Source organism: Crinia signifera, chromosome 6 (assembly GCF_055691185.1).
Source record: "Crinia signifera chromosome 6, ASM5569118v1, whole genome shotgun sequence".
Lineage (NCBI taxonomy): Eukaryota > Metazoa > Chordata > Amphibia > Anura > Myobatrachidae > Crinia > Crinia signifera.
This window is the reverse complement of record NC_139222.1, coordinates 238,594,272-238,615,198: the sequence shown is the minus strand read 5'-3', so window position 1 is coordinate 238,615,198 and position 20,927 is coordinate 238,594,272. Positions and strand designations below refer to the sequence as shown.

The 20,927-nt window shown below is 42.7% G+C and overlaps 1 protein-coding gene across 2 annotated transcripts in view; it reads left to right on the top strand.

Annotated features, from left to right (window-relative positions):
* Positions 1 to 2,321: 2,321 nt before the first annotated feature.
* The window catches only part of JMJD1C (jumonji domain containing 1C), a 228,243-nt gene continuing 209,637 nt past the window's right edge, over positions 2,322 to 20,927 (top strand). The window contains exon 1 of one of the 2 annotated variants that reach the window (XM_083149157.1): positions 2,322 to 2,817. In XM_083149157.1, the coding sequence (XP_083005283.1) occupies positions 2,647 to 2,817 (171 nt within the window). In that variant the 5' untranslated portion in view covers positions 2,322 to 2,646. The remainder of the gene's footprint in view (positions 2,818 to 20,927) is intronic. The other variant, XM_083149158.1, reaches the window with a different exon arrangement.

Sequence of the window (20,927 nt, the reverse complement as noted above, 5' to 3'; positions counted from 1 at the left end):
CCACGACTTTACTGGACGTGTGGGCAGATTAATTGTCGTGATGGTCCGAGAAGTGCATCATGAGTGCTAGCTCTATGAAAGCACCTGCATATGGTTTCAAGCACTTTACGGTAATTCTTGGTTGGTGTTACAGTCCACAGCCACCATTTACTCAGCCATCTACACTCATGTTGGAACATCTGTGGCTGGGCATCTCCAACTGTGTTCCACTGGGCCTCCTGTAGTTTGGTATCGGGTTGAAGCTGTAGATCCTGGATTCATCACCACCGATGACCTCCCAGAGTTTGAGTGACCACCATGAAAGCTGACCAGCATGATGAGGAACCAAAGGGTCTGTGTACTAAGACTTGGAGAGAGAAAGTGGACTGTGTAAACCTGTCAATCAGCTACTTACTGCCATGATGCAGTCATTGTTTGAAAATTGACAGTGAGGAGAGAGATGGTTGGTACAATATTGTCATCCATTTGTTTCTTTCTCCAAGGTTAAGTACATAGATCCCCAAGTCACCCAAACCTCCTTCTGCTCTGGAGTCTACTAAAACCTTGCTCAGGCTAAGCTTTTCGTGGAGTATCAAATGGATGGATCACAAAGAGATGCACATCTCTTTCTCTAACTGGGCCACGGTCACCTTGGGGTCCACCTCAAGTATGGCCCACAGCGGAGCCACCTTGTCCTTGTGGTGACATATTCACATCTTTCAGGGAATGTCTCCTGAGCTGAAAACCTGCAAACCACTGGTTTGCGATGGTGCTTCCTCCCCAAGAGCAGCTCACAGTCGGTTAAAACTCTCCTTCTGCTGCAGACCACTCTTTTAGTCGTAGAAGACAATGGTTCTCCTGCTCCATAATGAGTTTGTGAAGGAAGCGAACATGATGATGTCTTTGCTGTGCTGCTTATATATGGTTCTGTGCAAGAACTTCTGTCAGAGATTACAGTCCTCAACCAGTGTGATTGTGCTTACTCTACCTATGCACTGCACATCTGGGCACTTATGGGTACATTTACTAAAATGGGAGTTGCCCATAGCAACCATTCACATTCTGAATTTTATTTATTTAGCACCATTTAGGAGATAAAAGATAGAATCTGATTGGTTGTTATGGACAACATCCCATCTACAATAGAACTCCTATCTTATTAAATTTACCCCTTAAAGTGCGTACACACTGGGCAATATATTGATGCTACATCAATTGGATGGCCGATATATATCGATGCACCATCGGCCAGTGTGCATAAGCAATATATCTGTGAATGGCATCATGTAAAGATATATTTTATTTATTTATTAAGTTTTTTATATAGCGCACACATATTCCGCAGCGCTTCACATAGTTGAACATTCACATCAGTCCCTGCCCCAGTGGAGCTTACAAGTCTATATACCCTACCATATGTACATGCAGCACACACAAACATTCTAGGGTTAATTTTTGTTGGAAGCCAACTGACCTACTTGTATATTTTTGGATTGTGAGAGGAAACCGGAGTACCTGGAGTAAACCTATGCAAACACGGGGAGAATATACAAACTCCACACAGTTAGGGCCATGGTGGGTATCGAACCCATGAGCGATGTGAGGCAGTAATGCTAACCATTAAACCGTCTGTGATGCCCCAGATATATTGCGACGGCTCAGCAACACAGCTGATGCCCGATAAATCTAGAGCTATATCGGCGCATCACGCTGTGTGTACGGGCGAGCCACCAGAGATTGACAGCTCAGTGGGTGGGCGCCGGGCCCATGCAAATGAATGAAATGTATGGACAACACACTGCCCATCCATCTGTAGATATATCTGCTGTTTAATTGACCCAGCTTTAGTGCACACCTCTGCCATTATACACGTCATATGGTGGCATACAACTTCTTTGTGTAAACTCCTATTTACTTCTTATATTTTGTACATTTAAGAAATCCTTTCCGTTACCTACTTTAATAAAATTCATTTATATAACAATTTCAATCCTTTGCCTGATCAACACTTGTTCATTTTGGACTTCAAGATAATTTCCTGCATAAATCAAAACAAATGTACCCCAATAACATGAAATAAATGTGGGTATGAAGAGGAAAACGTCTCCACAACACACTGGAGCACTGCACAACACACTGACACACAAGCAGCAGCCTGGCGTTTAAGAGAGGTCTTTCCAGGGAAAGTGATTATATTCCCACATCTGTCAAATCTGTCTCTCCGTCCCGCACAGCCGATTGGACGGCTCCATAATCCGGCGCAGGATTGGGCAGGGGCCAGGATGTGACAGACATGACGATGAGGGGCTCATGTGCGAGGAGGGCCGCCAGGATTTCGGGGTACTCTTTTGAAAGCCATAGTGGAGTGTGGCGGAAGGACACACAGTCTGCCGCTGGAAGCAGCAGTACCATCTGACACGGGCGGAGCGCTCCCTCCGAGTGTGTGTGTACTGTAGAGCGGCGCTGCTGCTCAGTGTCAGCGGCTGCTGCTGCCTCGGGCTGTCAGGGGAACACGGCGGCGGAGGCTGGTGCCCGGCACAGAGTTCATCTGAGCTGCTCAGAGTCCTGTGTCTACCGGGGGAAGGCGGCGCAGGGGCAGCATGCGCGGCAGCCGGTAGGGAAGCTCCTGCTGGATACACTTGTCTCTTCTTCCCGGGGCTGGAGGCCATGGCGCTGGGAGCACGGCCGGAGCTGGTCGGGAAGCGCTTCGTCTGTGTGGTCCGAGGAGGAGAGGAGCCGCCGGAGCTCGGGGAGATCGGGCAGATCGGCCGCTGGGGCTGGAGAGCCGGGGTAATACGTGCGGTGTCTCACCGGGACAACAGCAACCCGGAGCTGGCGGTAAGAGCAGTACTCTGTGCCCGGGTCTCTCGCAGGCTCTGCGGGGACCAGTGGGGCAGCTCCGGCTGTTCCTGCCTCTAGGTGCCTGGTACCCACCGCTGCCCCGGTACCCAACGCGGGCGCTTCTCTGGGCTCTGCTGGGCAACTTGTGGGGTGTTTCATACAGAGTTTTAGTTCTGTGCTTCATGTGGGGGATCTTCTAGTGTCACCTCATGTGTTACTTATCTGAAGTCATGCTGTGTTCTGATAGCCATAGGGGTTACCTCCTGTGTTACTTTTCTGGAGTCATGCTGTGCACTGTAAGCTATTGGGGTACCTCCTGTGTTACTTGTCTGGAGTCATGCTGTGCACTCAACGCTATTGGGGTACCTCCTGTGTTACTGCACTGTAAGCTATTGGGGTATCTCCTGTTACTTGTCTGGAGTCATGCTGTGCCCTGTACACTATTGGGGTATCTCCTGTGTTACTGAACTATAAGCTATTGGGGTACCTCCTGTGTTACTTGTATGGATTCATGCTGTGCACTGTAAGCTATTGGGGGGTACCTCCTGTGATATTTGGAGTGATACTGAGCGCTGTAAGCTATTGGGGTACCTCCTGTGTTACTGCACTGTAAGCTATTGGGGTACCTCCTGTGTTACTGCACTGTAAGCTATTGGGGTACCCAATATGCTGTGCACTGTAAACTATTGGAGTACCCTCTGTGTTACTGTACTGTAAGCTATTGGGGTACCTCCTGTGTTGCTTGTCAGGAGTCATGCTGTGCACTGTAAGCTATTGGGGTACATTTTGTGTTACTTGTCAGGAGTCATGCTGTGCACTAAGCTATTTGGGGTACCTCATGTGTTACTTGTTTGGAGTCATGCTGTGCACTGTAAGCTATTTGGGTACCTACTCTCTCACATATGGTTTTTTTTGTTCTATTAAAGGTATCTAAGTCATTGGGGTACCTCTGGTGTTACTTTTTTGGATGTCCTTTATCTGTTACTTAGTTTCCTCTTATAAGGCAAATGAGGTGCTGCATGTTATTACAGGTATCTATAAGCTATTGGGGTACCAGTTACTTTTGGGGTGTCTCAATGACTGCTATCTATATATTACTGGGCTGCCTCTTGTCTGATGTATGGGGTGATATTAAAAGTATGTCATTGAGTTACCTCCTGTGTTACTTTTGGGGTGTCTCATACAGTCAGTTAACTCTAAACTACTGTGGTACCACCTGTATTACTTTTGGGGATGTTATATAGTTACTGCTTTTTGTAGGCCGTTGACTTGTGAGATTTCTTACTGTTAGATATCTAAGTTATTGGGGTTCCTCCTGCATTACTTTTGGGGTGTCTTACACTGTTACGCCATCATCTCATAGAGAACAGTATCTCTTGTCTAACTTGTGGTTTTATACTGTTTAAATTATGAATGAGATATTGGGGTACCTGCTGTATTATTTCTAGGGTGTCATATACTTTTACAGTTACTGTTAAGTCCCTGGGGTGCCGCGTGTGCAGTTTGTGGGCTGTCTCGCACAGTTACTGTTGTCTATAAGATATTGAGGTACACCTTGGGTAACTTTTGGGCTGTCTGATACAATACGCTACAAGGAAACCTCCTTTTTGTTACTTTTGGGTGTCTCCTAATATTGTCTATAGGCTACTGGGGTATATCCTAATGTTGTTTGGTTTCTATGTTATGGTTATCTATTTAATACTGGGGTGCACTCGCAATTGACTTATCGGATACCTCCTACATTAATGGGCTACTGAGTACTAGCTTTTCATGCTGTGTTATTTGTGGGGTTCCTTGTTAGCTGTCTACTAAATAAGGGGTCTGTGTCTTTTCTTCTGCTTTGGGTTTTATTGTGGGTTTTCTAAGTGCTTGCCTATCTCCAGCAGTGTTTGTGCATTAGACTGTTCCCACACATGCTCATTCAATATAAGGGCTACGTAATGATCATCCTTTTTATTAGGTACCTTGTGTATTAGATGTAAGATGCTTTATAATGTGTTCTTGCTAATACCAGGTAACTTTCAGAATATATATATATATATATATTTCTCTTATATATTCTCTTATACTAGCATGCACTTCCATCCATTGTATTGTGTATACTGGGTGACTGCAGGCATTGGGCTACTTCTTTTGTGAGTGGATCTTATGCAGCCTGCTCCTGGGGGGAGGGGTACAGTATATGATATGTATGTATGTGCAGATTTTCTGGATACCTTGTGTTTTTAATTTCAAAATGTTTCTTCTGAATATTCTTCAGGCCCAAATGTGTGAATCTATTGTTTTCCCCCTGTATTTCCTGGCTACTTTCAGTTTGTTGTAGTGTTTTTTTTTTCCTTCACGATATGGGATACTGGTATTCATGGGTATTATTTTGGATTTTGTTTTGGGGTGGGGTAGGGTACTCTAGGATTCAATTGCTGCTTTCCTGGTGGTTAATGAATGGGTAGTAGTACTGGCGGGTCTTTGACTAGCTGCTTGTTGTATTTGTGGGGGGTTTGTTGCTTTCATGGGGGGGGGGTTTGCAGTTGTGGCTGTTGGTGGGGCATTATTGGTTGGCTGCCAGTGGGGGGTGCACATGGTAGATCTTCACCAGTGACTGGCTAGCTGTGGGCAGTTGGCGATGTATCTGGTGCAATAGGGGTGATGGAGACTGTCCTTCTCTGCTTTACCCTTTCCTCCTGTATTTTCATGTTCTAAACCAGTGCACAATACATTGCCTTGTTTCCTAGTGAGGTAAGAAAGGGTTAATTGTCAGTATGTTTGATCATAAAACGTCCTTCTTTTCATTTCCAGAAGGCCCCTGTGTTGCTCTGCTTGTGTGATATATTATTCTTTTTCCCCTCCCCCAACTTAATAGAAACAATCTGACTAGCTGAATGTATTGCTACAGATGTGCCTCTCTATAGACCTTTTTTTTTTCCCCCTCTTCCCCCTGGTGATCTTGTTGTAGCCCACCCTATCCATATGATTTACTGTAGTTTCTGCCTGCCCTATGCCTCAGAAATAAGTTTCTCAGGGGAGGGCGGATATGGCACTGGATATGGTTGCTGGAAGGCGAAAAAAAGGATTGAAATGAGAAGAAAAAAAAAAGAAAAGAGTTTGTCCCCTACAGACAGCAGCAGTGCCTGTTCCCTGTAGCTGGGGATGATCTGGCTGTGTGTTGTTGTAAGGGGTGTAGGAATGTTCAGCAGCAGCAGCAGCAGCAGCCAGTGTGTTTTGTTCAGACACATTCTCATCAGGGAGACACCAAGTGCTGACACCACTGCTCTCTGCAATATATTGTTAGTGCATGCAGCTTAACTCCATTCTGGAGGGCTTGTTCTTTCTGCTGCAGTGCATTTGTGCTCTCATCCCATGGTTACATTACAGAAACACACACACACACATTTTTTTTAATGATGTTACACTTTGAAGTAGACCATTATGGTGTGATATAATTCCTTGTTTATATGTGTATATGTTATGACGTGTGTGTGTGTGTTAATAGAGTAAAAAAAAAAATCTGTCGTCCCTCGCCAACCCCCATACACTTGCAAAGGTTCACTGAGGTCAGCAGACTTCCTTCATATTGAGCAGCATTGTGCTCTCCAGGATACTAAATCATTCAAGGCTTTCTGCAGTTTTATTAAGAGCATGGAATCCCTACTTTTTTTTTTTTGTATACATTGAACACGGTTTAACTCTTTCATTTCAAAAGCAATGTGTTGTTTTTGATGGTGCAGCAGAAGGTTTGAACGGCAATTAATAAACGGATGCAATTTAGCCCCCCCCCTCCCCCCCAGTCCTGTCTCATTTTTAGAGTTCATTATACATTTCAGCTGTTTTAGATTCTTATTTCTAAAGTGAAGGAGATATATTAAGCATTTTACCCTTTGTCTCTGAGCTTTTCCCCCTCTCCCGCCTTAAGTGCATGATTTGAAAGTTGTTTTCAAGAGCTGGTTTGTGTGAAGTATTTCATTCTTTAGTTTGCAGATGACAAAACTGATCCTTTCAATTTATTTAGACTGGGTCTCTTTGTTTTATTTCAAAGCTAATTTTTGTGTGTGTATATAATATATAGATATATTTTTTTTTCTCCATTCAATCTGTGCCAGCAGCTCCTCAGTCTTGGTATGGAGGGAGGCCAAACAGCTGGGAGGAAATTCTGTACAGCTGGCATCTCTAAGCTCTGTGCGCCCATCCTCCTCAAAGCTAGAGGCAGTTGCCAAATTTAATGTCTCAACTTCCGTTTGTGTATAGCAGTAAATTATTGGATGACCTATGCTGTCTAGTGCCTTCATGGCTTCGCTCTTACATTGTTTGAAACCCTTGGAAGACTAATTGATATTTTTATTCACCGCGTACAAATGTTATGCAAGTGCCCTGTTTATTTTATCCATGTGCACAGTGCTGCTATGAGATGCAAATGATGCCTATAGTTACCAACCATATTTCTAATACAAGTATCGATTTGTGTTTTGAGCATTACTATGATGCTTTTTTCATATTTGATTTTGTGGTAGTTTTATAATTGTACATATCATTTTAGTGTGTGTGGCTTTTGAACATGGCTGCCCTCTGGTAGATCCTACATTGGCAGTTGCTATGGTGATGGTAGCGGCAGTCATTTGGCCCTTTCGCCTTATAGTTACGTGTTCAGACAATGAATTAGCTGCTTCAATGCAAATGTATCTGGGATGCGTGCTTCTACTGACCATTTGGAAGTAGTATTTTTTTTCATTCAGGTGTGTGTGTGTGTGTGTATATAATATATATTTGTTACTGTGTATAGGTCTACCACTTCATTGTAATTCAATAAATAGGAAAATTGTCCAATTTACAGATATTTGTTACATTGTTTTTTTTGGTAGCATTAGTAAAGGTGGCCAACATTATCATAAGATCCTGCATTTGGCCAGTGCAGCCTGCTGTGACTGATTGGTGCAGTGTAGTGTAATACAGGAAAATGCACAGCCATAACTTCTGTATTAGGCTGCTGGTGATTACTGCTGGGGCTGGTATTTTCTCATTAGGCTAGGACTTTATGGATGGTTATCAGCCTGTCATGAAAGCTCATGGATTATTCGCTTAATAATACAAAATGCAATTTTATTATGCGAGTCATCACATAATATTAAATGACCAATGGTAGAAAAATAAACACACAAAAACTCGACAAATAAAAGTATATAATTGCTCTACAATATAATTGCGCTACAAACCAATACGCAAGGAACAAACCAATAGCAAGGAGCAAACAGAACAATTGTTTGAAAAGAGCAAACTCTGGTATGAGGTGGATAGCTTGGTTGCCCTACAAAAAATCTAGCCTATCAAAGCGCAGGTCTCATTTGTTGGGTGTAGCGTTCTGAGTGGTGGTGTTTGCAGCTCTGGTAACATTGCATGCAATGTATTACTGTAATAGAATGAATATATCATAATATGACCTGCACTGAGACACATTTATTTGAGTGCTGTGGAAGTGTCCTCCCTCTCCCCTTCCCCAAGGAGTACTGTAGTGTTATTTACAGTCCGTACACAGCACAGAGTGATTTTAATCCATGGAAATATTTTACTTGGCATCAGAAAATTGTATTGGCTTTTATCACTTTTAAACCTCCATCAGATAGTAATCAGTCAATCAGGTGTTTCTGTATATAATGGTTGTGGATCCAAGAGAATAGTCCCTTGCAGTTCTTGTACACCATGGAAGTCTACATACTCTAGTTTAGACCTCATCGGATGTAGTCTTCCATAGTACTCTCCAATTCATTTTCAGGCTCCAGTGCCAGGCCCAAACGTACACCTTTTTAGTCCTTTGTGGTTTCATACCCTGTGCTAATATTTGTATTATGCCAAAATAAATGTGCATGTGCAATGTGGGCTGCATGATTGCCTTGGCCTGTGTGGGCTGTTGAATTTGATAGAACTGTATTCAAGTTCTATCATTAAGTGTTGGAGCAGATTGAACAGTCATAATTAAGCAATGCCTTCTCTGTAGAGTTATCAAGGTTCAGAATATATATATATAATTCTGGAAACAGATGATTGCTGGGTGCCACTTGTGTGCAATGTTTAGTTATATGCCGTAAACAATGATACTCGTTTTATAAAAAAAGGTAATTCAAACTGTCCTTAAATGCAAAAAACCTCAAAGATGAAGGTGTCAGCTCACCCCTAAGCAGGAGCCTTGGTAGAAGGTTAGGTAAAGATGAAGAGAGATATAGGGTATCGGCGACTCTATTTGTTAAAAATAGGACAATATAATAGATAAAAGGTAAGTAATTTATTTTATAATAGGGTGAGAGATTTTGGGAGAGTTTTCCCATTTGTTTTAAAGTGGCAATCATTTACACTGCAAAACCAGGTTGATTTTGCCATGTAAATGATTAATGCTTTAAAAAATGGGGAAAAACTCTCTCAAAATCTCTCACTTTCTGAAACTCTCACCCTATTACATTTGGCCCGCTGTGTTTCCCCGATAATAAGCCCTAACAACATTTCCCTTAGCCGAGTGCGTGCACTAACTTCTATGACCCCATCTCCACCGCAACCTTGCTTGTACAGTACAGTACAGTACTGTACCGTTGAAGCTACTGGTCCCAGGGATGCCCTGCGCATGTTGTCACCGCACACATAACACGGCTTCTGTACACGGCGGGAGCAGCGGCGCAGGCGGAAAACAAGAGGAAGAACTGGAACTGGAAAGTGCTATACCGTAGTGTGGGGGCATGGTGCTATAAAAGGAGGAACGAGGGGGTTGTGAAAGCGGGACTGGGGGCATGGTACTTTAAAAGGAGGTAAATTAAAATAAGCCCTATGGTGTTTTTCGTTGGAAAAAAAAATAAGACCGTGTCTTAGTATTGGGGAAACACGGTAGGTGTGTATATCTATCTCTATATCTATAAATTAGAAAGAGATATCAAATAAAAGATTGTTTGTGCAGCCGAAGTGCCATCTGTGTTATAGTACAGTTTGTGTGCAATCGCTCTGCATTTGTCCAGAAAGCTGATGCACAACTATTCAAACAAGCGCATTCTAGTACCTATAAAGGGGTGGTGTGCTAATATAGGCAGAGTGCTGTAAGGGTGTGTCTCTGAGCAATTGTGACCATATGCAGACCAGAACAGGCACATATATGCCCGGGAAAGTAGTTTTATCTGATGGGAGACAAGGACAGCTGCAAATACCAGTTGTTGATGTACATGGTCACCTGGACTAGAAGACAGCTAGTGGTTAGCTGATTGTGAATGCACCTCTGACACTCCAGTGGTTGTGCATATTGTGTTTGTACATGAGATGGAGACTTCCCTAAAAGGAATGCATCAACTGAAAAAAAAAAAAAAAATGGCTAAAAACGTGTGTGTAAAGGTGCCCATACACTTGTCCTATTTTGGACGATTTCAACGATCCTGACGGATCAGGCTGATAAATCAGCCCAAATCGGATGTGTTTGATGCTCCCCTCGGGTCCGATGCACGGTCCCGTGCACATAGGACCTGAGCTGGAGGTCGGACCTGCTGCCCATCTGACCTGCAACTCTGACATCTCATCTCATGTGAAAGTACAGCATGCAATGTATCCTGGGCGGCTCAAGGCCATACCCTGCTGCAATGCGTCGCAGTAGTGTATGGGAACCTTAGGCACGTAAGAGATACTGGGAGTAAATTCCTAAAAAATTAGCTAATGTTTCCCATAGCAACCACTCAGATTCTGCCGATCATTTCTCTATTGCATCCTAGAATATGATAGACAGAATTTTTATTATTCATTGTTACAAGCATTAGAACATGTACCCCCTTAAGGTCCAAACACACTGGGCGGCTATGCCCAGCGATGATCACTATCATCGCTGGGGGGGAAAGCCGCTCAGTGCATACACACTGAGCGGCTTTCCCCTTGCCCGGCGCCGTCAGGGGGGCTCAAACATAGCCACTCACTCATCTGCTGGTATTACCAGCAGATGAACGGCTTTCCCGGCGGCGATGATGCGGGAGTGCGCAGCAGCGATCACCGTTCAATTTTATGTCCATCTGATGCTATGTACAGATCCACAATTACTGCAGGAAAGTATTGCCTTACTTACCATAGTTAGATTTCTATGAGCTAGTCCTGCCAATGTATTGTTTTTATTTTTTATGGCAGTGTGGCTTGAAGTTAGATTTTGTTTCAGGAAGCTAAAACAAATAATAACAATCCTATATTCCTCTGCAACCTCTTTGATATGTAGTAATAGTAGGTCCCTTGTCACAGTCTGGATTTAGTGGTAACACGTTATTTAATTAGCATCTTTTAAATATGTTTACTTTTTATCATGCAGAGCTGTAACTATAGATTTTCACACATAACGTGGTTGATGTTCTTTAATTACACTCTTTGTGACATCCCCACTCTCTGGCATCTAAAGCCATCCAGTGTTTTCCTCATTAAGGCATAGAAGGATGTTCCCCCTTCTGACATTGCTAGAGCTCTGACATCTGGCTCTCATTTGGCAATTCCTCAGGCCTGTTTGTTTTGTTCCCTATCACTGGAAACCCCTGAGTCTTGCAGGATGCAGCTTCCCCCTCACTCGTTTCCTGCACTTCTTGCTGGCAGCCACTTGCTCATCTGAACAAAATAAATAAACTGCTTTGGCATTGGCTTTAATCTTTTGTTCTAACCTCGTATTAGCTGGGGACAGTGGTGCATTCAATGAGTTTCATAGCAGACTTTGAAAAGCTTGTCTGGAATTGCATGAGTGAAATGTTAGCTATTCCCCCTTACTGAGAATGACCTGGCTGCATGGTATGATAATCTGGTATGATCCATGCGTGTTGTTTTATGGGGGGAAATGCTAAAACTGGGTTCAAACTGAAGCGATGTCCAGCAGATATTTGGTAACGTAACATCATTTTGCCTACTTCACTCATTGTGTGTGCATGATTATGTGCTCCCGCTAGTCACTAGCAACTGTCCCTGCTTGTGCATGCTGCATATCAAACATAAAGGTATCGCGCCTATTGTGCATGACGAAACGGATGGCAAGCGATATGTCTGACCTATTTGATGTCAGTGTCATGCCACTCCCTAGAATGGAGTGGTATAAAGGGTTTGTAATGTGGAAAGTGTTAGTGACCAAAAGATGTGATATATTGTTTGGTCGTTGGCAAGTTTGCTGTGTGTGTGTACATTCAATATCGCTTGTTCTGGGCTCAAGGGAAATCCTGAATAAAGTCATAATGCTTACGGTTGGCTCCAATGTGTACCCAGCTTTAGAGAGTGGAGAATTCCATCAGTGACTTGACCTGTCAGTAGGTTTCTGTTAAACTATTACAATACCAACTTCAGATCATCCAAGCACATGAATACAATTGCGAGAAGTTTTCAGACCGGCTTAATATGTTTGTTTAAATTCTATTCCTCTTGGCCCATGAGACTTTGTAGATAGCACCGATACACCACTGTGAAATCCAGTTGTTTGGTTCCAATGATGGATTTTTTTAAAATTTGGTCCTATTCTGAGTTGGACAGAATTCTGTCAGATCTGGCTTTTCGTGCTGTGGGCCAGCAACTGAACTTGTGCCTGGAACTGCCCCGACTTGTGAGAGTATCAATGGGGTGTAGCGAAAGCTGGAAGTCACACGGGATGATGCCTGTTTCTGATGAGTCTCGCACCCAGTATGAGGATGGTACAAGTACATATACTTATGATGCATAACCCATTCCTGAGGCTTGTCCTCCGACCCCCCACCTCATAGCTTGACCATCTCTGCCTGCTTACATCCTGCTATCAAGCCACCTCCCACTTGCTTGCATCTCATGTAATCTGTGTCTCCCCTTCCTTCTAGATTGTAAGCTCCTCAGATCAGGGCCCTCTTCCCTCCTGTTGTCAAAGCCCTCTTCTCCTCACAATTCACTTACAGCTATCCCATACTCAAACACCCAGCGACCACCTTCATCTGCAAACTCCTCTCCATCTCTGGCCACCGGCCCCTAGTAGTATGTTGATCACATCCTCACTACCTACATCTAAGCTGTACTGTGTGGCGCTCTTTTTACCTGTACTCCCCCCATTCATCTCCCTGTACTGTTCCTGTACGGCACTGCAAAACACTTGTGGTGCCTTTTTAATAAAATTATAATAATAATGGTGGATGCAGCTGGCCTATAATCAGCGGGCGGGGCAGTCTTCCTTCTTTGCTTTGGCATAAGGTAGTATATTTGGCTTCCACAGCTGTCAGCCACTTCAGTGTGCAACTTACAATCATTCACAATGACTACATATTCACTAGGAAATATAGGGCTAAATGTTTCCCTGCCAGGTTGACTTCTGCTAGTTGTCTCCACACACCATAGGGCAGAATTCAATTGTATGCAATGTGCTGCTATGCTTGGCTGCATGCATATCGGCACTGTTATGGTACTGTAGCGAAGGAAAGCTTCTGATGCTGGCATGCATGATGTGCTTGAACAGCATGTCCCATCTTCATGTACAATTTATTGGTTCCCCTCATAGTTTTTCTACATGCATAAATGCAGTTGTATATGTATGTTTTTGTATTGTGGGAGTAAATTTCAGTACCCGGAGGAAACCCACACAAGCACTGAAAGAATATAATAATATAATATAATATAATAATCTGCAATCTCTCTCTTGCTACTGGTACTTTTCCGTCTCTGCTCAAACATGCAGCGATTACTCCCATTCTGAAAAAACACAATTCTGACCCTAACTCTCTCTCTAACTATCGTCCTATCTCTCAGCTCCCATGCCTCTCCAAGCTACTTGAGAGACTTGTCTACTCTCGCCTAACAAACTTTCTTAACTCCAACACCCTATTAGACCCGCTTCAGTCAGGCTTTCGTTCTCAACACTCCACTGAGACAGCACTGACTAAAGTGGTTAATGATCTGGTAACAGCTAAGTCTAAAGGCCATTACTCACTGCTTATTCTTCTAGATCTTTCTGCTGCGTTTGACACTGTGGATCACACTCTCCTTTTACAAACACTACACTCCCTAGGTCTTAATGATACAGCCCTTTCCTGGTTCACATCTTACCTATCTGATCGCTCTTTCACTGTTCGCTTCTCTGACTCTACTTCCTCTTCACTACCTCTGTCAGTCGGAGTTCCGCAAGGCTCAGTCTTAGGTCCTCTGCTTTTCTCAATCTATACCTCCTCGCTTGGCAAACTAATCAGCTCCTTCGGATTTCAGTATCACTTATATGCGGATGATACTCAAATCTATCTATCAACCCCAGAGTTGTCACCAGTGGTTTTGGGCCGAGTCTCTGAATGTCTCTCTGCCATCTCACTTTGGATGTCTTCTCGCCAACTCAAACTCAATATTTCCAAAACTGAATTACTTATATTCCCGCCAACTAAGAACAGTTACCATCCTGATATCTCCATCACTGTTGACAACTCGACAATCTACCCTACCCAACAAGCTCGTTGCTTAGGGGTCACCCTCGACTCTGACCTGTCCTTTGTTCCCCACATTCAATCTGTCTCCAAATCATGTTACATGCATCTAAAAAACATATCCAAAATACGACCGTATCTCACACAAGACACTACTAAATCTCTTATCCATGCACTCATTATATCCCGCATTGATTATTGCAATAGTCTCCTAACTGGACTTCCCAAGAACAGACTCTCACCACTGCAATCCATTTTAAATGCTGCTGCTAGGCTGATCTTCCTTGCAAGACGCTCATCGTCTGCTGATCCGCTCTGCCAGTCCCTCCATTGGTTGCCTGTATATTACCGTATTCAATATAAAACACTTCTACTTGCATACAAAGCTATTAACCATACTGCACCAGCATATATCTCTGCACTTATCACACAATATCTCCCATCTCGACCACTCCGCTCTGCACAAGATTTGCGTCTCTCATCTGAGCGGATCACTAGCTCCCATTCACTATTACAGGACTTTCATCGGGCTGCTCCCATCCTATGGAATGCCCTTCCATGCACAATTAGACTCTCCGCTAGCCTCCAAACTTTCAAGCGTTCCCTGAAAACTCACCTCTTCAGGCAAGCCTATCATATTTAAGTTCTACATGCATAACCCTCCGAGGCACTTATGTATTATATAGCTTCCCTTCTGGACTTGTAACTTGTTGGGACTGCTATGCTATTACTGGTGCCTGTCCTTGTGTTTCCCTCCTATATCCCTATAGATTGTAAGCTTGCAGCAGGGCCCTCCTACCTCCATGTCTGTCTGTTGTTACCCAGTTTGTTTTATCACTGTTTACTATTGTAAAGCGCAACGGAATCTGTTGCGCTATATAAGAAACTGCAAATAAATAAATAAATAAATAATATACAAACTCCGCACAGTTGGGGCCTTGGTGGGAATCGAACCCATGACCTCAGTGCTGTAAGGCAGTAATGCTAACCATTACACCATCCATTTCAATTATTTATGTAGCAATTTATTTTCTATAAGAAGAAGATAAAATGCAGTAGGTGCTGCAGTTAGGAATTCTGTGTGGGCATGCTGGAACATATTTGTATTTCTTTTGTCAGTTTTATCTACCAATTCTTCACACCCACTGTATGCGCCTATGTGAAAGCAAACACCATATTTTCTGTGTGTTATTTTTTTTTGTTTTGACAGGCCAGCTGCTGCAGCATCATGTCTTAGCGATGCATAGTAGTTTTAGGGAATACCCCCTGCCCTTCACAGCTGTCCTTTTAGAATTTAGCTAATAGCTGATTTTGTGGGACTCTCCCTTATCTTTTTTTAACAAATAGGTGCTTTTCTCAGTTAACAAATATTCCAGTATTAATGCATCAAATATTCTGAAATAAATTGCAGATTTGCAGAAAACAAATATATGGAACTGCAAATAATCCACTTATTTGTGGTCAGCGATGGTGAAATCTCTTTGAGCGATATGTCCTACATTTCATTATTAGATGGTATTTTCCCTTCAGAAAAAACACCTGCAAATCCATTTGATTTGATATTATTTTAAATGTGCATTGGTACAGGCTTAAAATTCTATCACACTGGGCTCATGTGATCAGTCAGAACCAATGTTCTGAAAGCTAGCATTTTAATGATGTCAGGAAGTGTTTCTCAGAAGCCCAGTGAGCAGCATCTGCTAGTACATGGTCTTTAAACATTGCGTCATGCAGGCATGTATCTAGGCAGAAATAGAATATACTAGATGTAACGCAAAGTAAATTGTAAGGAATAGACTATCTCTTGAGCACCCAGTTTTATATAAGTAGGGAGATGATGTAATTAAGAATGGATTGTCTAAAAATGAACCATCATTAATCTAATCAAATGTAAGCCATGCAGAAATTTGCTATCCAGTTTTCATTATGATAGATTATAAAACCAAACACAATCTCACAACCCAGCATGCCACATTTTTCGTATTAATAATTGCCAGTTTTGGAAACAATGGGAAACTCCAAAAACTGGGCATGTTAAAAGAAACATGACTGTCTTTCTAGGGGGAATTATCGATAGTGGAGTATGTGATGAAAAAGGAAAACTATAACTGTAGATCTATAATGGAAAGAGAGTTTTTTGGAATTAAGTGAGTCTCCTATTAAATTCTTGTCCCTGTTAACTCTTTGTGTTCCTGATCACTGGATGTTCCTATGTAGTTATTTACAGTTTTCTCGTTTTGGTAACTTGCAACAGAATAGTAAATATTTTTTTGTGTTCTGAAATTCCTTTGTTGCTGTCTGTGAACTAGAGGTAACTTGGAGACTTGCGACATGCATGCGAGTTTGTGGCTTGTTGTGGCAGATGTGTGATTTCTGTGGTTTGTCACATGCTGTAATTCCAAAGCAAACGCTGTATTATATGTCTTGTTATCTGCGAGCCAAGATTACTTTATTATGTATTTGTGTGTGTGTGTTGTTTTTGGGTCTGTTCCATATTCATGCTTGGAGATATGTTGACCTTGGTAGATGATGTCACCAACATCTGGGTGATGCTCTATCACGTGATATTGTGGAGAGTGACTGGATACCCATAATGGCTGACAGATGCTAGTTTCCATGACGATGGAGACTTTATAGTGTTTAATATTTCTTGCTGATTTGACAGGACCTCAGGAAAAAAATGCATGGTGGGACATCTGGTTCTAATGTCTAGCAGACTTTGTGGGTGCATTTTGAGTTTGTTTGTTTGCCTGCCTTTAGCAAACAAAAACAAACAGGCATGCATCTCCTATTTTAGAAGGGGGAGGAGAGTGGGGACAGCATAGCTGGGCTTTTGCTGAACATTTGAGTAACAAACCGTAGTCTACGGGCCACCTCCTAAACGCTGAAGATTTATCTCCTTAATATGGATGTGGGTGTTCCCCTGCAGGCTGCGAATGGATGTTTATATAAAACATCCATTCGCATGCCGTGCGATTGTGTGCGAATGGTGGGCGCAATTTGCAAGGTGGGATCTGGTTGACTCGCAAGGGTGCAAATTTGCATCTAAGTAAATAAACCAGAATCACCTCCTTTGTGTACCAGTAACAGATGCTGTTATTTCAGGAGAATTACCTTACAGTAGTTTTGACCATGGTTTAACTAGCATGGAAATGACCCAAATGTAAAACTTAACTTTTAAGAGAGACATGACTTTTCACCCCACCCTCTTTTGTTCTTTGTAACACACGACCTACAAGCTGGGGCTGTTTTTTCTTTTTTTTAAAGCAAATCCATTTATAATTTGTTACTCAATTACACCCCCCCCCACACCCACACACAACCCCCCCCCCCCCACACACGCAACCCCCCCCCCCCCCACACACACACTCTCTCTCTCTCTCACTCTCTCTCACTCTCTCTCACTCACTCACTCACTCACTCACTCACTCTTCCTCCCCTCCTTATCTCTTCTTTTTGTTTTGTTCAGTTATCTTTAAAAGGAACAGGATTTACCAGAGTTTCCATCTGCTCTCTGCTTTTTCACCAATAAATCTTCCTAATGTGTTTTTTTTATTTATTTTTTATTTACTTCACAAATAATCAAGTTAGATTTTGAAAGCATTCATAGGTGAATGTTTTCAGTGAGAGGAAAAAAAATGCGTTTATGACCATTCAAACTTCTCATGAACAAGGAAACGGTATCAAACTGCTCACTACGTTTAAACGTTAACCCCACACACTCTCCACCCAAAAAGCAAGATCAAAATGTACCATTTGCTCAGGCCTCCCATTAATTTCCAGCCATTATGTTGACACTCTAGAAATGTTTTAGGAAAAAGTCATTTTTAAAAAGTTTTCTGCATTCAATTGTTCTTTTGATATCGAAGCATCTGGGTGGTGTCTGAACTAAGATGACTTTTGTACAAATCTAAAAATAAGTAATGTGTATTACAGTGCTTTTTATGTAATGCAAGAGGTTAAACCAGGCATATCAAAACTATGGCCCTCCAGCTTTTGTGAAACTACACATGCCGGCATGCCTTGCCATAGTTTTAGAATTCCCTAATAGCAAGACTGTGGCAAGGCCTGATGGGACTTGTAGTTTCACAACAGCTGGAGGGCCATAGTTTGGACATGCCTGTGTTAAACTATATGTCCCTAAAAGCAGGGATTATGTTCATTTTGCACAAAGGGTAGACTGAGTTTAAGATTAAGGGGCGCATTCAATTGTTACCGCCCATCCCTGAACCAATGCGCTCTTGTTGGCTATATTCAATTGTTTATTCCGGTGGATATAATAATTTTAGCTCACTACCCCCTGGGGTGGCGAGCTGAAATGCACGAAAAGTCATCCGTTTGAGTGGCCAAATGGGACTTCCGCATCGCACCCATTTGTTTTGTCAGGTTTAGCCACTAAGCGCGCCTAAACCACACTATGAGTGCAAGAAAAACTATCACTTGAACAACACCCTAGAATCTCCTGTCACTTTTGGATGGGAGATCAGGGGTAAACATTTGAATATGTTCATTAAACTTTATTTGTCTTTAACCTGGTAGGGATAAGCTTACTGCCACTGATTGCCAAAGGTAGTAATTCTCTAATAATCATACACCACTCTGATTGGTTTAGGGTGGTTGCTTCTCATCAATATGCAAGTGTACACATGGTGCCATTTTGGCCTATAAGGTTAGACAAAATCGCACAGTTTTCCCTGCGGGCGATAGGGATGTGCTGCTCCACTAAATCAATATTGCTTCACAAAATAATATCATTTTGACGTGAACGCGGACAAAATCGCCAATTTCTAGTGGAAACCTGCAGTGCACCTAGTCAAAAATGCTTAGTCAAAATTGTCCAGTGCCAAAAATCACTCCGTACCTGAATGGTTGAAGGTCTTGGGCAATATGTTTAAGCCATTTTTTTTTCTTTGGCACATAATGTGCGTGCAGGTTATTAATCGCTGCTGGATTCAGACCGGTGGGACCACGCTCTCACTAGATTGTTTAGAAAATGTCCCTACATCACTCGTAGCGTGACAGTGATGTATGGCCCCGCACATCGCTATCGCCCGGCGATTAATATCCAGCATGCTGGATAAATCTAGTTAATTGCCAGGCAGGGCCAGTGTTCTTACTGGTTTACACTGGCCCTGACAGATAGCTCAGCACACATCACTGTGCAGCGACGTGTGCTGAGTGATCTAGCATCACTCAGAATGCTCAGCCCATTTCCCCATGTGTATGCCCCTTTATTCTGTAGTTATCAGAAGGGTGAAACTGGGGGTTTATGATGAAGAGCGCACGTGCAAGCAATGTACACAACCGCACAGGCATTTTGTGATCTGTGGAACACTGATGTACTTAAACATTAAGGTGTTTGCAGTTCCTGGAAACGTTTATGGAAAATACACAAAGTCTAAATTTTAAGCCAAACGCCTCAGTTATATTCCAGTTTTGTGTTTCCATGTGAAAATTGAGAAACTGCCAACCAAGGACACTTACAGAGATGAAAACTGTTTTTTAAATTCCACTTCCAGCCAGATTCCCCATGAGGCAGAGGTCCTGCCCACCTACCTATCTTTACAATTAGTCCCTTCTTCAGGTACAGTAGCTGTGCCTATAAAACTACCATTATGGTTCCTCAAGATGTTAGACGAGTACATTTTCTTAGTTTTGCTAATGCAAAGATCTGCAACAGAAAACCAGCAATGCTTATCAACCGTAATATACATATGTGTACACTGCTCTGACGGGTTTGCTGGAAGTTACCCTGGATGCTGCCTCTTATTATACATGTAGTTACATGTCCTTGGCACATTTATATGTATATGTAATTATGTACTCTGTGTGTGTGTGGTATTATTTATACACACACTTGAATAGTGTTATTTTGTGGCAGAATTATTAAAGTGAGACTTGGTAAGCTGGTGCACATCATTAAATGATATTATGGCGGACATACTCTTTATGTGGTAAGTACATACATATGCTGCCCTCAGTAATCTATCCCATAGGCCAGTGGCGCACGCAGGGGGAGTTCTGAGTACCTAGAAACCCCCCCAGGAGTCTAAGGGCCCTAGGCTGAAAGCTGAGGGTCCCCTATTTCCATTAGTAGAAGAATTTTTTAAAATCGGCCCTTGGGAACCGGAGATATCTGACTTCAAACCAGTGGTCCCCATCCAAGCCTGTTAATTGCTCTTCCCAGTCAGATATTTCAGGTTCTGTCTGACTAAGAGTTTTTCTGAGGGTACATTCCAAAAGCTGGGACTCCCCCCTTCTTTGATGGACACTAGTAGCTTTTCTCTACTGTGCCCAGAACCAGAGATATCAGCCTTCCAGCAGCTGGTTACTGCTCCAGCTCCACACAACTGGTATGTAGTTTTATATACTCATTGGCAGATTGCTCTGCCTCCTGAACTCTGATCCCCCTAGTCCCCAGTACCATTTGGTTTAATTCCATTAAAATCTAAGAAATCTATTTCCGGGAACTGGAGATATCTGCAGTCAAGCAAGCTGTCCTCCCACCAGAAAATTATGAATAATAAGCCCACTCCACTATACACCCCTCCTCTGCGTATTAAACATCCTCTACCACCCTGGAAGTTATATATCAGGGCCCCTTCATTCAGCCCAATGCCCCCTTCTCCCACCCCATCTCCCACCATCTGTGCAGTAAATGGGTAATTTAGTGGAAATTACTGATCCAGGCCCTACATGCTGAGCGGTTGATGTAATGCC